At 37.0% G+C, this 19,910-nt stretch overlaps 1 protein-coding gene across 4 annotated transcripts in view; it reads right to left on the bottom strand.

The window, feature by feature from the left end:
• Positions 1-5,131: 5,131 nt before the first annotated feature.
• LOC113394152 (dedicator of cytokinesis protein 1) overlaps positions 5,132-19,910 on the bottom strand; it is a 49,052-nt gene continuing 34,273 nt past the window's right edge. The window contains exons 18-36 of one of the 4 annotated variants that reach the window (XM_026631362.2): positions 17,513-17,608; positions 16,708-16,893; positions 16,271-16,491; positions 15,179-15,417; positions 14,757-14,900; positions 14,215-14,672; positions 13,893-14,141; positions 13,631-13,766; positions 13,228-13,371; positions 11,990-12,091; positions 10,661-10,825; positions 10,264-10,413; positions 10,088-10,194; positions 9,882-10,009; positions 9,645-9,695; positions 9,327-9,378; positions 8,349-8,606; positions 7,161-7,236; positions 5,132-5,765 (exon numbers count right to left, since the gene is read on the bottom strand). In XM_026631362.2, coding sequence (XP_026487147.2) covers positions 5,509-5,765; positions 7,161-7,236; positions 8,349-8,606; positions 9,327-9,378; positions 9,645-9,695; positions 9,882-10,009; positions 10,088-10,194; positions 10,264-10,413; positions 10,661-10,825; positions 11,990-12,091; positions 13,228-13,371; positions 13,631-13,766; positions 13,893-14,141; positions 14,215-14,672; positions 14,757-14,900; positions 15,179-15,417; positions 16,271-16,491; positions 16,708-16,893; positions 17,513-17,608 — 3,219 coding nt within the window. In that variant the 3' untranslated portion in view covers positions 5,132-5,508. The remainder of the gene's footprint in view (positions 5,766-7,160; positions 7,237-8,348; positions 8,607-9,326; positions 9,379-9,644; positions 9,696-9,881; positions 10,010-10,087; positions 10,195-10,263; positions 10,414-10,660; positions 10,826-11,989; positions 12,092-13,227; positions 13,372-13,630; positions 13,767-13,892; positions 14,142-14,214; positions 14,673-14,756; positions 14,901-15,178; positions 15,418-16,270; positions 16,492-16,707; positions 16,894-17,512; positions 17,609-19,910) is intronic. The other 3 variants (XM_064218794.1, XM_026631363.2, XM_026631364.2) reach the window with 3 other exon arrangements.

Below are 19,910 nucleotides of genomic sequence, written 5' to 3'. Positions count from 1 at the left end.
CACATGTGACAGAGTTTCGGCTCTAGATATATAAAAGTAATCATAATCTTAAAGTTGAATATAGACCCTTATTATACCCGATATAAGTCGGGACGGATAGCTGGTTCGTAGATATATAAAGGTTCTCATTTATTGGTCATAAAACCACTATATATATATATAAACATTGTTTAATGTTTCAATTGTCTATCGTGTAATAATTCTAATGAACTTTTAAGTCCTATACTTAAGCATACTATGAGTAATTATGATGATTTAAGTTGAAACGAGCAAGGCTAACGATTCTAAAACTGCACGCCACCACACATAACATATTACAATCCTCTACACAAATGTAATTTATAATGTCTTGTTTATTAAATATGCCTCGCGATTTGACGCGTTTTTTTTTAATGTATAATAGGCATACTCTATTCCAACCGTAAGAGGACAAATTTACGCTCTATTATTGGTCGAGAGTTTGACTAATCTATGATATGATGAAAAAAATGTCGCTTTGAACGTCGATCGGAATTTTGGAAATAAAGTTAAAATGGAAAGAAGTAAGTCTTTGTAATAGTGTTGTATTATAAATAAAGATATGTTAATTATAAACTCTTAGTAGTGCACGACGTAGCTGAGTTATTTGCAAATCGCATGAAATACTTAAATCTAAGACTTGTTTTTCTTTATTCCTACTTCCATTGGATTGGGCGAACGGACAAATATCTGATGGTAAGTGCCCGTAGACATTAGCAATGTAATAAATAATTACCATTCCTCTTATCACACCAATGCACCACCAAATCTGGGAGATCAGTTACACTGACTCGGTCACTCATCAAACCGGAATATGTTTCGGAATACTAAGTATTGCTGCTTGGCGGCAGAATATCTGATGAGTGTGTGGTACCTGCCCAGATGGGCTAGCAAAGCCCTACCACCAAGCAAAAGTCTTAAATTAATCTGTGAATTTATTCAACAGCTAGTACATTCATTAGGAAAAAAGTTACGCTTTCTAGAACTAGAAATGTATATTCAGCATTATTTAAAGTTACAAGAATCATTTCCTGTGTATTTATATTTTATATACGTTTTTAAGTATTCGACCAAATACAGATTCAATATTCAGTAATCGGCAGAATATATAAAAATGGTAATCGAATATTCGTTGCAACTCATTAATTTTGTTTCATTACAAGTAACAATAACTTTTAGCTTAATGCAAGATGTTTTAAAAATATACAGGAAAATATTATATTTTGAATAAAAAACTATATAAATCAGTCTGGACCATAATTATTCTACCGACAAACATTTTGATTTAAAAGCTGAGTGAGCCAGTTTAATTAGAAGCATCAGTAATTTAAAATTTTATCCCATGGTTCATAACGCAATGCCGTCGTTTTTTTTTAATATTAGATTACCAACCTTTTTAACAAAGATATCATGTCCTTTGAACGTGTAGTTTCATTGGTTTATATATACAAGTGTCTATGGTCAAAGTTATGTGTATTATCCTACCAATAAGAAATGTATACGAAAAACGAGAAAAATATTTATTTCCTCTATCTATATGGGTAAAGGCCTAGATCTTAATAGTCGTTAAACTTAAAAAAACATTACTGACACATATTTATTATGAAAATAAATTAAAACAAATATTAGCCGACACAGAAAAGTAGGTTAAAATGATTAAATTTTCTTATTGTAACTGTACAAGTACTGATAGGATCAAAATCTTAAGAATACGTGTGTACAATATACATGTCCAACGTCTGGGTTAGAGCGAAATTTATTATATTTTAAATAGAATCATACAATGTTTCCTTCACAGTAGAGCTCAAGATATAGAAGACAAACTCGAGACAGGTCAGAAGATATGTTTAGGGTTTCGACTTACCGGCACCAGATAGACGAGATGGAATCTATCTAATCTAATCTAGAGTAATAAAAGCCAGAGAGTTGAGCTAAGATGACCAGCCTAACAATATTTATCAAATCAAATCAAATCAAAAATCTTTATTCAATATAGAAGTGTTTACACTTGCTTATTGATTGTCAAAAATCTACCACCGGTTCGGAATTTAGCACCTCGGACCTGAGAAGAACCGGCGAAAGAAACTCAGCGGGATATTTTTTTTTTTTTTTTTTTTTTTTTTTTTTTTTTTTTTTTTTTTTTTTTTTTTTTTTTTTTTTTTTTTTTTTTTTTTTTTTTTTTTTTTTTTTTAAATAATAATGGTATTAAAAATGTAGTACAAACTTCTAGCAGACAGTGATGTATTTTATTGAATGCTCTATATTAATGAAAATAAAACATATAATCGGATAACTTCTTTATTACAAATAACAATTATAATAACTTATATACATTGTCTGTTCGTTTATAATCATGAGTACATTTCTAGAATAAAATTAAAATGCTATTCAATTATATAATACAGCTGCTTTATCACACTTAGAATAAAACAATAAATTAAAAAAAAAAGCTAAACATAAACTTTGTATTGTTTAATTATAAGGGCAACCCTGGCTGGGAGCATTGACCTGTATTGTAGCATTCGAACATTACACAAGTGAGAACAACTTGAAAATTATATGATACACTTTGTCGGTCATTGTTAAAACAACTCACTTCAGTCAGCAAGGCACCTGCAAGCCCCCCAGTGTTGCAATGTCCATGGTAAGTGACCACACTTACCACCAGATGAGCCTCTTGCTCGCTTGTCACATATTACAAAAAAAATAATAAATTTATTCATTGCAGGCGAACGTTTAAATAACTATTATTTAACTATTATTACAAAATTAATTTAATAACATAACATCCATAGAATTGCTTGAAATTTGATAAGTTTTTATTATGGTTTAATTACAATCTTATTTTAAGTGTGAAATAGCCATATTACATTACAAATCGATGACTGATATTATACTATTTAAGCAGTAACATTTCATCTCTACAATATTCTTACTCTATTAACGGTGAACTAAGAAATATATATGCATCCCTTTTCAACATACTTTCGAAGAAGTATCCCATCTCTTCCGCGCAACAATATTTGTCAGTTCTTTGAACACTGTGCGTAGAGACAAAAGTGTTATAACTTTCAGAGTATTTTTTACTATATAAGAAAAAAATTACAATATTCATTATGATCTACAAATACGTCATTTTTTAATCTCTAACACGGCCACAGATAAAAAATATCGATTTACAATATCAAATCTAAATTAAAATAATTTACATATGTATAAAAATTGTATTTAAAATTTATAAGGCACTGCGTATTGTCTTAAATACGTTATTAGAATATACAATATAATCTTAGGTAACAACATATTACAAGGCATTATGACCTTTATTTTAATGACATAAAATTTATAATAGCGTCTAACTAAATGACTCAATATGGTTAAGTTACGGTTCCGTATGTATTGGAAGACAATTTTACTAGTGAGACGTTCAAATAAATTAATCACATTGATGTTCATTAAGAATTATATATTCATAACATAACATATATATATTCAATCTGAATATATATTAAGTATAGATTTTCTCGAGCAACATTTTTACTTGTCAAACATTAAAACTTTTTTAACAGGCTTTTATTTAAATTCAGCTGGTAGTAGGGGGCGATCTTGCTATTAAATTTTAAACAATTTCCCTCTACCAATTAAGATGAAACTTTGCAAATACTTTTGATTCTGCATACAAAACAATATAGAATACGAATTACTGTATTTAGCTAAAAAGTATCATCAAATGAAAGTTAATTTTTTTAATTAAATTTTTCAACTGTAGCTTATTATAGAATGAAGTAAATCAACTTGGTAACTTTAATATATGGCACTAATTTTCATAAGTCTTATTATCGGAATAATATTATATCAAATTTCACGGAACCCTAAATTGTAACATCTTATCTTTACATTTTTTTAACATATTTGAGTTTATTTAAAGAATAAATACTGTCAATATTATTTTTAATTAAATCATTTCAGCTTTGTGGACCTTTTTTTGGCTAACGGTACATATATACAGGATGATTAAAACTATTGAATATGGAAAGATGCTTATTAAGAATATAAGCTACAAGTATAACTTATGTGCTATTTTTTAAATAAAGTAATATCGCATCGTCTTTATTTAAGTTAAGGATATTTTAATGAGGCATTTTAAAACATCTTCCATCCTTTTTACTCAGCCTGAATAATATGAGAACTATTGATAAAAAAACATTAAAAGTTGCAATATGATTACTGAACCAAAATATTTGACATGTTCTTGGAATCATTTTTTATATACTCAACGTTTTATAAGATATAGTGTATCAAACATGTGTACATACAAACGAACAAGTGAGCAAACCGTGACGTCACAACACACAACATAAAAAGTAAATTATACAAATACAATTTAAAATGTACATGAACATTTTAAATTCACCAGAAGCCGAATCAATACTTTTCTAATATAGCGTTTAAATATGTTATTTTTGGACATAATATTTGTGTCACTTCTTAAATATAATAAAAATTTGAAAATTTTTCTTTGGAGCAATGGCATCTTAATTTTTTCGTATCACATATAAAAAATACTTTTGAAATTAAAACTCAATTTAGTTATATCATAATTTTCGGTGGTTTATCCAGTTTTAAGGCTTAATTCTCAACTACATAATTATTCACGTTCGGAAAGGAAAACATCCTGAGGAGACATGCATGCGTGCAAACCTGTATCAGATGATATCCATTAAACCACAGTGAAGTGTGGCGGAATAATCTCTAAATATTCTCCTTAAGATGAGACAAACTATGCCCGTCAATGATATTTCCTCCTGCTAATTAACTATCCACGTAATCGTGTCACCTGATCACATTTAATAATTAAATTGTTCGCTTATTTTCTTTACTGTTCCTTTTAACTAATTTCACGAATAAAAAGACCCATCTGGTCTTAAAGTCAGCACATATTAATTAATGTTTATTTTCATTATAAAAAATATGTTATTAATGTTTCTAATATATTCCAACGGTGATCATACTCAAAATTTATTATTCGTAATAAAAATTGTGGCTGTTGTCTTATATAAATATAAGAACGTATTAATAACTTATGTAATATATAATCGCGATAACGACTATATACTATTGAATAAGCTTTATTAATTATAGAATCATGGTTATTACGTAGTATGATATTTATCGATCATTAAATTCTGAATCCCATTAGAGTATTCCTCAAAGTGTATCAAAGTATTAAAACGTAATTTCGGTCTCTATCAATTGTAAAGTCCATTAAAACCTCGGACACACACCACTCCCCTCTTAACAGTTTCAATTTATTATGTACAGATAATATAAACATGTCCTCCGTGACTACGTTTGTATCTTGTGACTGAACAATTATTTAAGGCTAGGCCTTATGTTTCAGTACCTTTGTCGTATCGAATATAATTTAACAAAAAAAGGACGTCTGCACTAAAGCTTATTAACAACGTGGGACAACCTATTTAAATTACCTTATGCGTTCTGATTTCTCTTCTTAGGGGGAGGAGTAGGCGCTTTCTCATTACTAGGTGGCAACTTTTCACACGTATTTCTTCTCCTGGACTGGTAGAGGTAGGAGTTCCTAGGCGATATGACTAGGTCGTAGTTGTGTCTGACTGGCAGGTTCAGTTCTTGGTTGTTGTTCTCTGCGTCTAATTCTAGACTTCTGTGCGATTGCTTCTGAGGTAACGGTGGGGGTTCTTCGTCATCTTGGTTGGAGTCTGTCGTTCCTGTAATCAGGAATTATATGAAAACTGGCTGCCAGTCACTACTACTTAGATCATTTTTAAAAAATGAAAGGTAAAATAATAAAAAATTAAATATTACAAAAAGTTAAAAAGGCAACATCATACCACCAGATCCAACTATATTTAAGAACCATCCAGAAAAACCATAACAACAAAAAAAAAAAAACATCAAAATCAATGAATTGACGCTTACGAGAAAAAATACGAACACACACCAGAATTTTACATGTGAAGATTAAATGTATATTATGGTATTATCAGCGCTGGAGAACATTGTAATTTAAGTACATAAAGAGTTGGAATATAACAGCATTAATTATATTCATATATCAATATAATATGATGATCTTTCATGTTATTTTTATTTAAGACTAATAGTACTAGATTATAGAACATGCATGCCAGTTTCATATAGTTAATCTTGTCCCTTGGCCTTTATGGTAATGCTTCGCTTCTCAAGATCATAGTGTGAAATAATATGCAGGTAGGTCATAGACTATCTATGACCTATCTCGATAAAAGGACTACTTAACTCAAAACAACGAAGCGGATTAGTAGTTAGTAAAACGGAAATAATATACTGTTACTAAAAACTACAACACATCTTAAAAAAAGCCATCCCTCAAGCCAACCCAAGAAGAATTGACGAAATATACATTTTTTTTCATAAAAATCTTTATTTCATACTTTTACAAAGATCCTTAAAAAATTAACAAGTTATTAGCACATCTAAGGCATAAAATGATCGATTCTATGTCGTTTATACGCAATAAATAATTATTGCATACAAAAATTGGTGATAAAATAATATTCAGCGGACTGTGTTTCGTCGGTTCTTCTCACTAAACGAATCTTATTTAAGTTCAAAGTTTAAAGTTCCACGAGTAATATTAATTTTAGTTTTTTGTCTTTTATAAATATATTTCTTATAAGTTTCATAGTATTATAAAGAAAATATCATTTTCTTGAATAGAGTATTTCGATTTTATTCGTTTATAGTATGGTTTTATTTTGTTTTAAATTTATATTTAATGCATACAAAGTACTGAGGTTTGTCTATGAAATTATTTGTGAATTGTCGTAATCATTGAGTTTTCATTGCGCCTTGGAACAGAAAGATGACTATATATACAGAAAATATATCAAAAGTACGTGCAAACATGCTAAAACGGTGCAACAGTTAGTAAACAATGAGCACACGGCCCGATGGCAAATGGATACCGTCGCCCGTAGACACCGTCGTTAAAATACAGAAATTACGTACAAATATACGTGTACACAATATCTGTCGGGCTGCGATGGTGCATGCGAGTAGGTGATGGATTTCCGAACGAGAACATAGTGAGATCCCAAGACATAGCTAGTGAAGGTACAGACCCAGCGAGTCCCTGTTGGAGGGCGTCTCGGAGGGCGGCAGGCTGGCGCGCGAGCGCTGCGGCCGCGAGCACACGAGCTGCGGACACACCTGCGCTACACTACCGCCGCCACGCGCCGCGTATAGCGACCTCTACTTGCCTTCATATGTTGGAACCTCGTGTCTCATTGGTATGAGATTTTTAAATTTTGGGGATAAAATATAAATATGAAACCTAGAACTCAAAAAAGGGCCGCGAGGAGTCCCGCCATATTTATGACGTGCTATTTTAATGTCTTATAGTTAGGCTACCTGGCAAATGGCCATTCTGATAATAACTGGTCCCCGGTACCCATAGACAGTGATACTTTAAGAATATAAATAATATCAATATTATTTATTATTCCTCAAATCATCGATGCGTCAAAGTGAGCTAAGATGTTATGTCCCTTGCGCCCTTAGTTAACACCGGCTCATTCACCCTCGGAACACCAATACTGAGTATTACTGTTTAGCGATGGTATATATGACAGGTGGTCCCTACCTAGACGGGCTTGAACAGATCCAAAGCCAAGTCATTACGACAATAGTAACAATCACTCTAATCAGCGTAAAATTTAATACTGTGATCCGCGCTTCGGAACTCCCGGTCTATATATATAAATAACTAAACGGTTTATCATTAAAACAAATAACATAACTGACTTAACTAAAAATATTAGAGTCCATTCCACAAGCCGAACTCCAAGAGAACAAAATACTTGCACCTCATTGGTCGATGTAAGCGAGCCGACACCGACATGATCTGGCCAATGAATGTCAGCCACATCGACCAATGAGCGCACAAGGGTAATTTCCTTTTGGAGTTAATTACGTGGAAAGAACTTCAGTAAAACATTTTTTTCTATTAACGTTGCAATTATTACTGAGTAGATTTATTCCGTAACACGAGCGTAAAATTTAATCCGATCCGACATTTACTGTGTTGGATTTATATATAATATGATAGTCTTTTGTAATTATATACGTTTTATTGTAAGTCGAATCACTGCGCACAATGTTACGGTACTTACAATCTTAGCGATCACATATTTAAGACAATTTTTCGAACGATATTCGAACATATTTGCTCTCATCAACTATGACTTACTAATATTATTAATAATCGTTTAATTTTAACAGACAGTTAGTTTACTTTAAGCCGTTTTTACCTCTTGTCTCAGCTCCCTTAACGGCGACGCTGACGTGTCGCACAGGGAGCTGATATTGTTGCTACTGGTGTTGATGCTGCTTAGACTGTTGTTGTTGACGGTACTGTTGTTGAGAGAGTTGTTGCTGTTGACTGCATTGTTGCAGAGGGTGGGGTTGAACGCGCTGTTGATGGCGTTGTTGATCGCGCTGTGAATGTTACCGTTGGCGCTATTGGAGGTGTACCACTGACTGCCGCTCGACTGTAGGCTCACTTCACTCTGCAAATATTCAAAACGTACATTATAATAATAATTGTTAAAATAATTTGATGTTGCAGTCAGTCAGTCAATAAACACATACTGTTAGTGGCTGGATGAGCCGAGTTGGCCCAGTGGTTAGAACGCGTGCATCTTAACCGATGATTTCGGGTTCAAACCCAGGCACGCAACACTGAATTTTCATGTGCTTAATTTGTGTTTATAATTCATCTCGTGCTCGGCGGTGAAGGAAAACATCGTGAGGAAACCTGCATGTGTCTAATTTCAACGAAATTCTGCCACATGTGTATTCCACCAACCCGCATTGGAGCAGCGTGGTGGAATATGCTCCTAACCTTCTCCTCAAAGATAGAGGAGGCCTTAGCCCAGCAGTGGGAATATTACAGGCTGTATTGTGGTCTGACTACCTGTTGCGCCTTGCGGCTAGCTTGCAAAGCAGACGTTCTGAGTTCATGATAAAAAAAAGTAATTGAAATTTGTCTATCTACATATTCTCAACACAAGCGCAGTTTTTTTGTGGAAACTGGCATTCACGTACTGTACTTTAGAATGCACTTAAAGCCATCGATTCTGGGTTTGAAGCCTCGAATTAAGAGAGCGAGGGAGTCACTCCTGCTCAATGTAGTCTTCGTGATCGGCCGCCGCGACTTGCACTTAAGGAACATCAGTCTCAAATTTAAAGGATCTGGAGACATTGTCATGAGTTAGAATATTACCGACCTTTCTACTCCGCTTCTTATGTCGAGGCGTTAAAGTGCCGCTGCTGCTGTTTCTGGAACAAGTGTTGCATTATATTAATAGTACGTCATTTTTATACAACATAATCTCGGAATAAGAAATAAATTCGTCCAGCGCCAGATATTTACGAGTTTATCTTTACAATAAATAATAAAAGAAATATTACACGATTAAATAGAAATAAACTTAAAATTTATCTAAATAACTGTCTGTTAGTATTACTTAACATTGGACGGCCCATTTGCCAGTCTATCTATTTGCAATAATACTTCATATGAAATCATATAGTTGTTACAATACCTCGTCCAATTAATCGCGGAATTCAGTTTAAACTTCGACTTTGGTGTTGTCCTGTGAAAAAATAAATAACGAATATTATTTATGATACCAAAAAAAAAATCCATTATAATTAAAAACAAAATACAATCTGAAAAAATATCTTGCGTAATACTAATAATTTATAATAATAATTTATTGTAAAACCCCAGATATAGCGTGTTCGATTTCGTCAAAAGTCGCATAGAATATCTCACTCACTCGTTTCCGGTAGATATATCCGATATGCGGTTCGAAGGGTTCCTGGGTTCGATTTCGGCGCTGTCGCGCAGGTTCGTGCGCAGCGTGACCTCCGGCGACGATATGCTCTCGGTCTCGAACTCGCACATCTGCGGACACGAAGCAAACGTGGCGCGACCGTGAGTGGGGCGGGCGGGGCGGGGGGCGCGGCATCGGGCGGCACTCACCCGGCGGCCGTAGCGCTGGTGCACGTGGTGCTGCACGCGGCGGAAGCACGCCGCCAGGTGCGCGTGCAGCTCGCGCACGGGCTCGCGCGACGCGTGCACGTCCAGGCCTGCCGACGTCACTCAAAGGTGAGATCCATTGCCGGGCGGCCGGCGGCGGCGCAGCGGGCGGCACTCACCGTGCTTGAGCAGCGGCACCTGGTCGGCGATGTGGTCGCGCAGGCGCTGCAGCAGCGCGGCGTGCTGCGGCCGGCGCGCCTCGTACGCCGCCGTCAGGAAGGCGCGCTCGTAGTGCACCAGCCCGCCCTGCACGGCCGAGTCCAGGATGCCTGCGGGGCAAGCTATACGCTATTACGGAGCTGTAGCCGTGTTTAGGGGTCGGTCGTCGGGTATTGCCTATAAAAAGTCTTAAGCATGTGTCCTTCTTTTTTTCTTTTTATAATATCAGTACATGCGTCCTGCCTTGAAATCGATAGGGCGGTTGTTTTATTATTTATCATTTCGAAATTCAGTCACCTATGTAAGCAAACGATCACAATAGATTTAAATTATCCGGTATTTTAATAATACGATAACCTTGCAGTCTCATCGTGAGCGGATGTAGCGGCGCGTCGGGTGACTTTGCCTCCTGGATGATGGCTTTCAGCTCCTTGTTGGTCTGCTCCATGGTCTCGACGGCCACCTCCAGCGGACACACCCAGTACGTGCGGGTCGACACCACAGGGAACCAACGGAGGATACCTAGAAACAATTTAAACCCTTATTAATCACAGTTATTACAATTTTGAACCGATAACTTATTTTATCGACAATATTGTGACTAACATACCTAATTATGTAACTTTAGTAATATTCTTAACGTAGTTATATCCAGTACAAGATAGCTTGATCTTTTTGACAGATATAAATTTTTCTGATCGACATAACTTTGCAATGACATATTATTTTCTTAATTTAATGACTTTAAAAATTGTAAAAATATTAAAAAAAAATACATATAATACAAAAGTTCCTAAAGATTCAAGCGTTAACCGAAAATTTTAAGACTTTTTCTATTATATATTATTGCTTCAAAGTAAAATTTAAATAGAAACAATGAAAATACATAACAGACGCTTGCACAATGTTACATCGGTCAGACGGTAGGGACGCGAATAACAGGCAGTTACTGCTACAAATATCGATTACAAAAATCCTTATTAAAGATCATTGTTAAGTTATTGTTATCGGGGTCTCTTTGGCTAGTTGTTGGGGTCTCTTTAGCTGGTATAAACCTTTTTAGAAGAAATAAGTTAAAAAAAAATTGAATTCTAATTTGAATTACGCATTCCATCGTTCCATCGACTGTGATATGTTATAATTTCTGTCACTAGCCCGTCTGTCAAACAGATCAAGCTAACTTGAACAGGGTATACGAGTTGACTATAGTTTAGTTTACTATATAGTAATAAAAAATATTTATTATTTAATATAGGTGAACGGTTAAACGCTGTAGAAGTTTATCGGATACGTTACGAAGCTTCGTAACCGTAACCGAAACTATGGGATGACCGAATTAAAAATCTATCCGAAACCGTAGTGTTACTTGTGTTACCCGTGTTAGTTAAAGGAGAGTAGCTAATTGATTTTCTGTTATTATATCTAATAAAACATAATAGCTTATAAAGTCGATTTCTCACTCGTAATGCCCTTTACAATTTTAATACATAACAATATAATATTTCCAACTGAAACGGTCCGATCAGAAACTCCTGTAGTGGATGCGGTAACATTTGGCGATGAGTTACAATAAGGTTTATACTATAAAAATCTTATCCATGAAAAAGTCATATATGCCAACTCGGTCAGTCAATCGAATGATGTCAGACTATTAAAAGCAAACATTTATTAATCCGGGTACCTTACCGGGTAATGTGTCACTTATTTCCAACTCGGTTCTCTCCAACCAACGAGTCGCAAACTCGTTCGCTCCGGACAAGTCGTCCGTTGAGTCTGTTATTGAATCTTCTGAAAAAATAATATAATAACCAATTATTATATTCTGTATTGACCGCTTAATAACTGATGTTTAATTTATCTGTGATCTTTTTTGTTTCAAAGGAGCGGTCTGTCATAATAACTGGTAAAAAAAATAGCTTTAAACGTTGTTTCTCTTTTCAGGTAAATTTATAGATTAAGTTATATAATCCTCCTGCCCTCATCCCAATTTCACTTGGGGTCGGCGCAGCATGTTCTTCTTCCATACTTCTCTGTCGGACGTCACCTCACAAGTAACATTCTTTCTAACCATATCGTCTTTCACACAATCCATCCATCGTTTCTTGGGTCGTCCCCTACCTCTATATCCATCCACATCCATTTTCAAAACCTTTCTCACAACATTACAAACAAACACAAACAAACAAATTTATAGATTAAGTAATGTTCAATAATAGTTTGTAAAATTGTCAAAACTATAGTGTCCTCTATTTTCAGAGCAACTCGATTCGGCTATTATTTTATTGAACCATCATATCATTTAAACACCAAATGTGTGTAATAGGTACCACTCACTGATCTGATATTCTACCGTCAAATATTAATACTTAGTATTATTCTGTTCTGGGTTTTAGAGTAAGTTAGCCAATGTAACTACATAGCATCTTAGTTTCTAAGATTGGTGGCGCATTGATTACGTAAAAAAATATTTAAATTTCATATGGCACTAATGTCCATACGCGATGGTGCCCATTTAAACGCGCATCTACCGATATCACAATAAAAAAGTATAAAAACATAACCTCAACCTCTATTCCGACAACCCATCACGTTTTATATTAAACAGACAATGAGAGAGGGACAGCCTATTCATGTTCTTGTTCAACAGTGGGACTGTTTGGCAAAAATTGCCTCTCCCTTTTTGAGGTGAATGTTTGGTCACTCTACCGAGGTGCTTCAATGTAGTACTAATGTACTTAAATTGGTGGATACTCTTGGCATATTCTTATCCAACACGTGAAGGTTTCCTCACGATGTTTTCCTTCGCCGTCGGTATTCAGATTTCAATTATAAACAAAAATTAAGCACTTAACACGCACGCACACACACAAGGCAAGATTAACACGCTCTATATATTAATTTCGAAAAAAAAAAATACTACCTACCTTGTCTATGGAAGGGTCTAGAAAATACGAATTTCTTGACGTTGTTGTGTTCGTAGTATCTTATAATTTGTTCGTCACCCGTTTTACCGAATTTGTTCATCCATATGTCATCTATTATCGGCGTTACCGCGTTTATTTGTAAATCTGATTCGCATTCAGGATATTAATGGCTTAGTCAGGATATGTTAGTACACGAGTAAAAAGTATACATAACGGAAGTAAATACTACTTTTTAAACTTAGCTAAAATTATATATCTGTTAACCCCCCAACCCCCCCCCCCCCTCTCACACACGAACAAACCACGGACGGAAACTATATGTACTGTATATCATGTGTATTTTCAAAAAGTGTTTAAATTTATTAATCGGTAAAGTTGTAATATCTGAGGTTTAAAAGGATACACTGTCCATCCGACTCGGTGATGTCCTCGCCCGGCTCGTCCAGCTTGAGCAGGACCTCCGCCTCGGGCCACTCGTCCAGCATGCGTTCCTTGAAGTTGTGCAGCATGTCACAGTCGTTGCCGCGGTACACGAATCCCTGGAAATGGAAACTAAAGTGCTAGGACTATCGTTTTAAGTATTTTAAAGGTATATCCAGGTTTATTTTAAAAATAAATCTCCTTGAAACATCACATTATGCAAGGAGAACGGCGTCGGCGCGCACCTTGGGGTGGCGCAGGTGCGGCGGGAACCCGCGGCCGAGGTAGCGCACGCGGAAGTACACGGGGCGCGGGCGGGGGGCGGCGCGCGCCAGGCGGTGCAGGCGCGCCAGCTGCTCGTGCAGCGCCGCCAGCGTGCCGTGCGCCGCGCCGCGCTCGTCGCACACGCGCACCAGCTCCCGCGCCAGCCGCACGGCCAGCTCCCACTGCCGGCCCTCCTCCAGCAGCGCCACGGCCTCCGTGTACAGCGCCGACTGCGAGCGCGGGAAGAAGTCTTGAGTGTAGTCGTCGGCGAGCGAGGCCGGCCCCCGAGCCGGGCGGGCTCACCTTGAGCTGGAAGTGCGTGTCGTGCTGCGGGTGCGTGGGGTGGCGCAGGCGCGGCGGCAGCGGCTCGTCGCTCCAGAGCAGCAGCTTGGCGTGCAGGCACAGCGTGAGGCCGGCCTCGGGCGCGTGCGCGGCGCCGGCGTGCAGCGCGGCCAGGCGGTGCACGTAGCGGATGTACATGTGCGGGCGCTCGATCTGCTCGTAGAAGCGCAGCACGCCCGACACGAGGTAGAGGCGGCGCGCGACGGGCGCGGCGCGGTACTGCAGCAGCGCGTCCAGCTGGCGCGCCGCGGCCGCCACCAGCGCCGGCCCGCCCGGCAGCCGCGCCGCGCCCGCCAGCGCGCCGCACAGCGACACGAAGCTGGCCCGCCACGCCGCGTCGCCGCGCCCCGCCTCCGCCAGCACGTCCAGCTTGTCGATGAGCGCGTTCTCGAAGGCGCGCATGTTGCCCGCGCCGCCCTCTGCGGAGTCAGCGCGTCATCGCGTCATCGCGTGTCCGGGTCGCCCGGTCCCGACGCGCCCGGCGCCCGGGGCTCGAGTCTTACCCGTGTCCGAGGTGTGCTTGTACTCGGTCTGCATCATGTCGAAGAACAGCGGGATTATGATGTTCCGTACCTCTTCGACCCGAAGGAAACTCACTTCCAAGAACGTGCCGACGAGGTGTGGGATGAAGAACCGCTTGTGCTCCTCTGTGCGAGTAGTTCACGATTGATTAAATAAAATTAGAAAATAATATCAGTAGTGTATACTAAGCTTAAACAATATTAAAAATCTAAAACTGAAGCGAAGTAAAATTATTTTCTTTAAAGGTTCTACTCAATGGGCAAAGGCCCCCTCTTATCTCGATAGAAAGGTTGAAAGCTCATTTCACCACGTAACTCCTATTGAGATAGATTGTATCCATGATATGGAATTTCAACCGGCAGATGCAGGTTTCCTCGCGGTGCAGTCCTACACCGAAACTGACCTAAACTGAACCACATATCGGCGAGGAGCGTCGCAGCTTTCCGCCTAATGTCCCCGTAGAGCATGGTCGCCCTCTGGCGCCTGGAGGTCGGTAGCGTCTCCAGCTGTATGGGCGGCGACGAAGCCACGGCCCCCAGCGTGTTGAACCAGTCCTGGAGCGTCAAGTGCACCGCCGACACCACCTCGGGGTCCGAGTCGTCGATGGACACCAGCTGCTCGCGGAGCGTGGTGGACAACAACCTGGTGATGATTAATGTTAGATATATAAATTTCATTGCAATCCGTTTCAAGCTCTTATTTATTTTAATATTACATACAGACTGAGACACGGTTATAAAATAAAGGGCGTATGTGCCGGCACAATGTCAAATTGAATTCATATACGATCGACAGCTGATAAAAACTTCTCGTACATATTATTTTTATTCATAACCTCATCAAAAAAAGCGAGGCAGGATGGGACAACACGTGCGCAACACCACAAAGTACATTAGGGGTAACAGCAGAGGTCACCCCACCGCAGTGCAACAGAGGGGCGGCGCTGTGGAACTACCTCCATGGTCACGGTGCCCACTAAGCCAGATAAGTATTCATAAATGGTTTTTCGTGTCATCGTTGCGCAGGAGTCACGTTAATCTTCATATCGTTCTAATTTTTAATATATATATTGCCGACGCAAGTAACATTACTCAATATGTTAAGTTAAACATTATTATTTTTATTTGCGTGCATCTTAACCGATGATTTCGGGTTCAAACCCAGGCACGCACCACTGAATTTTCATGTGCTTAATTTGTGTTTATTATTCATCTCGTGCTCGGCGGTGAAGGAAAACATCGTGAGGAAACCTGCATGTGTCTAATTTCAACGAAATTCTGCCACATGTGTATTCCACCAACCCTCATTGGAGCAGCGTGGTGGAATATGCTCCATACCTTCTCCTCAACGGGAGAGGAGGCCTTAGCCCAGCAGTGGGAAATTTACAGGCTGATTATGTTTTTTTTTATGTAAACATTATTAATTAATTTGTAACTCAAGTAATGTTCGTATGGAGTTCTCGTCTTCCATCTCAGCTTTTCTTCTTCCAACTTACCTTAGGGCGTGTAGCATGACGTAGTGCTGCAAGTGCAACATATCGGCCCAGTGCGGTCTGAACACCGGTCGCTGTAGCAACGCCATCATCAACGCCAGAGCGTCCGACACTAGAGTATTCGCCTTGCCAGAGGATTCTGCATCCAGGGACTTCATCACGACTACGTATTGTTCTTCGGACATCTGACGGACCATGTCTAGAAGGACGCAGATTAATTTGCGCTAGAAAAGAAATTATATGTTACAATATTTAAAAAATGGTGAAGATCTGACTGGTGCTGAAGTAAATCGCAGCTGCAAAGACATCATTTAATAAGCTTTATTTGATAAGAGCATCGATAGATTCTAGTTGTATGGCGGTAAGTTATTTTTTTGCAAGAATGTAATAACAGCAACGATTTCAATAATAAAAAAATAAAAACAATTAATGATATTTACCAGTAAAGGATCATCAGACGGCGTTCCTTCCTCCTTATTTCTCTCTTTCATCATCGTCGCTGCGATTCTCAGCACAGTGGGCAGCAGCGACCTAGCCAGCTCACCCCTATCCGCCTCGACAGGACCAACGTCGTCCCGCGCCAGCAGTGACACGACCTCCCCCAACGTCTCCACGCAGAGCTCCACCTGAATTGTGACTTTATTGTGTTAATTGTATCTTAGGGAATGTTTTGCTTATTGAAATCATTAAATTTGCAATCAAGAAAATACAGAATTTAATATAAATACAGTGCTCGATAGTAATTGTGTGTTGTATCGAAAAACATCCATGAGACTAACCTTCACTTCCACTTCGAGAAGGCTGCGTTAAAACCATATTTGTAGTTATAATATTTATTTAGATTACATACTATTTAAATGCTTGTTTCTTTTTGTTTTATTATTTCTATATTTAAATAATTTATGAATTTAAAAATCAATATTATATATTAAGATTATTCAGCAAATTCCTATAAGCATTACCAAATATTTCAACTTGTATTTATTAGTATAAATTACGCTAAAAAATCTGGTCTGTAAAATATCCTCTTCGGATCTCGTTCCAACTTAATTTCCTCTAAAATAATACGAGGTTATATCAAGAAAACCTTTATGATTCCTTCGAAAAGCATGACGGTACACTACATTTACCAAATACTATTGAAATCGCTTTAAACGTTCTTTTAAATCCATTCCATATCGTGACACGTGACATCTCGTGTACTTACAGCTTCGCAGGATCTAGATAGCGAGATAATATACATACGATCTGCATCTGCTGGGTGTGGTCTAGCAGGCTGGCGGTGTCGGCTCCAAGTAGACGTGCCGCCTTGCCCGCTGATCGCGATTTGTGGTTGTCCAGCTGTTAGCATACTAACGCTAGACCGGTAAACGTTGATCGTGATATACTGATCAGGTTTAATTATGTGTTTTAGTGTACGTTTGTTTGAGGGTTCAAGGTAAATTTCGTACAATTTTGTATCCCACAGTTCAGTTTAGGACATTATAGTTAGTTTCATCCGAAGGTAAGACCATTAGTAATAGACAAAGTACCACACCAATCACCGATAGATCAGAAATGACATAGCTATTGTATATTTATTTTTGTGGAAACGAACAGTACATAAGAAGTTTCATAAGTAACAAATCATTACCAATAAAACATTCCAATGATTGATTTAACCATATAAATAAGTAGAAGGCGTAGATGCAACGAAAAATATAGATTATATTAAAAAATAGGCTTAAAAGAGAGGGAGAACAATGGCAACACTTATAATTTATAACCCTTAAAAAAAAATCCCGTTTAAATACCCATGTCAATTTTAATTATATTAACGACTGACCAATGAAAGATTAAATCTCTTATTTTTAAGACTTTCGTTGAACATTGTAATGAAATCGAAAAATAAACCCCATCAAAAATAGATTCGGAGAGTTTCATTATGATTACGTTCTTTCTAATATTAAATTATTTATTATTTTCTTTTATTAAATTTTCATGCTATAAAATCTGCCTAAATTTATTAAGTACCAGATTGATCGCATCGACCGATACAAGTATAACAATAATAATAGAGTATTTTCGGTCGTGAAAAATAAATTATGAAATTTGATAAAAATTAAAATATATGGAGAAATGTACCTACTTAAATATATTTATTTCGAGTCATAAAAGCGCATTATTAATTTATTATATTGAAATTAAACTATTTTTAACCATTATTTACAACACCAATATCTTACCAATCTTAAGAATCAAGATGTTATTTCCCTTGTGCCTGTAGTAGACACAAACTCTTTAAACCGGAAGTAGGCGGTATCTACCCAGATGGGCTTGTAAATCTACGAAAGAAACTGTAGTTTGCACAGTAAATCATTGACAATGTTGGGCAACAGTCTCCTCTCTCGCTAAGGATAATATTTGGCACATATTCCATATTATTGTAAATTTATTATTAATAAAATTTTCTTCACTTATAATTACAGAAATACCTTTTAAACCACGTCAATCAAACGTACACCGTTATTTAAAATAAATATCAGTATATAAGGATCAGCGTTTTAAAGCAATGTTAGCGGAGAGATAAACACTACTTGGTAAATTTATTAAACCAATCAATGCGTAGTCTCTATCAATCCGTTTCATGTTATAAGCGTACACCAAAAAAAAAAAAAGTAAGTCAAATATCATTAGAAACTAACATTAGCTAGATAATTTCTAAATTGATAACATTATTTTAAACTCTATGTTAATTTCTATTGATCTTTATTCACGGGAATTCTTGTTCCCGTTTAATTTACATGCGATACATCTTCAGTTTGCACACAATTTTTTGACAACGAAAGCACGTTTGTTATTCTTTATTTAATTAAAAAAAAAAAAAAATTATCGTTATTAAAACCACGGCCATCGTTATAAACTTTGTTTAGGAGGTGCATAGTTAAACACTGGGTTCCATTTCTGCCATTATTGATGACATTCGAAATGAGACAGCATTATTTAACTAATCCCCCCCCACAAACAACTTTCATAACTAAAGCCGTTAATCGAAATCAATTTTAAACTCACACATCTTTGCTATAATTTATTATTGTATATTAGATATATGTATGTTTATTTTCAGGTAATGTGTTGACGTTTTATACATAGATAAATTATTGTGTATTATGTATTCTAAATATGTGTGTGTAATGTAATAATTGTGAATATAATTTCTGGACAAGTGGTAGATACATATATAACAACACGTGTATTAGTAAGTGACAAAAAACACAAACAGACGCACACTCACACACACACACGAAATAAAAACATGTTAAAGGACATCACAACAAAAACACAGTTTACTTTTAAAATCACTACCCCTTATCAAACCTTATTATTACTAATTTAAAAAAAATATTTAAATTTGTTTTTTTTTTTTGCTCATCGAAACTTCATAGGAAAATCAACGTTGGATGTACTTGAAAAAAATAGTTCAAAATATTGAAACTATTTATACAATCTGTAATTAAAATATAAGCTAAGCCGTTAGCTCGTGACTTTGAACTCGCACACGTGAAAAATCATGCACACACACAAACACTATGTGAAATATAAAGATAAGTGATTAGGGGTTGCTTATCATGTAACATTTATTATAAGAAACTAACAACCCTAC

The sequence above is a fragment of the Vanessa tameamea genome, chromosome 24 (assembly GCF_037043105.1).
Source record: "Vanessa tameamea isolate UH-Manoa-2023 chromosome 24, ilVanTame1 primary haplotype, whole genome shotgun sequence".
Taxonomy (NCBI): domain Eukaryota; kingdom Metazoa; phylum Arthropoda; class Insecta; order Lepidoptera; family Nymphalidae; genus Vanessa; species Vanessa tameamea.
The sequence above is the reverse complement of the archived record's forward strand: the minus strand, read 5'-3'. Positions and strand labels throughout refer to the sequence as shown.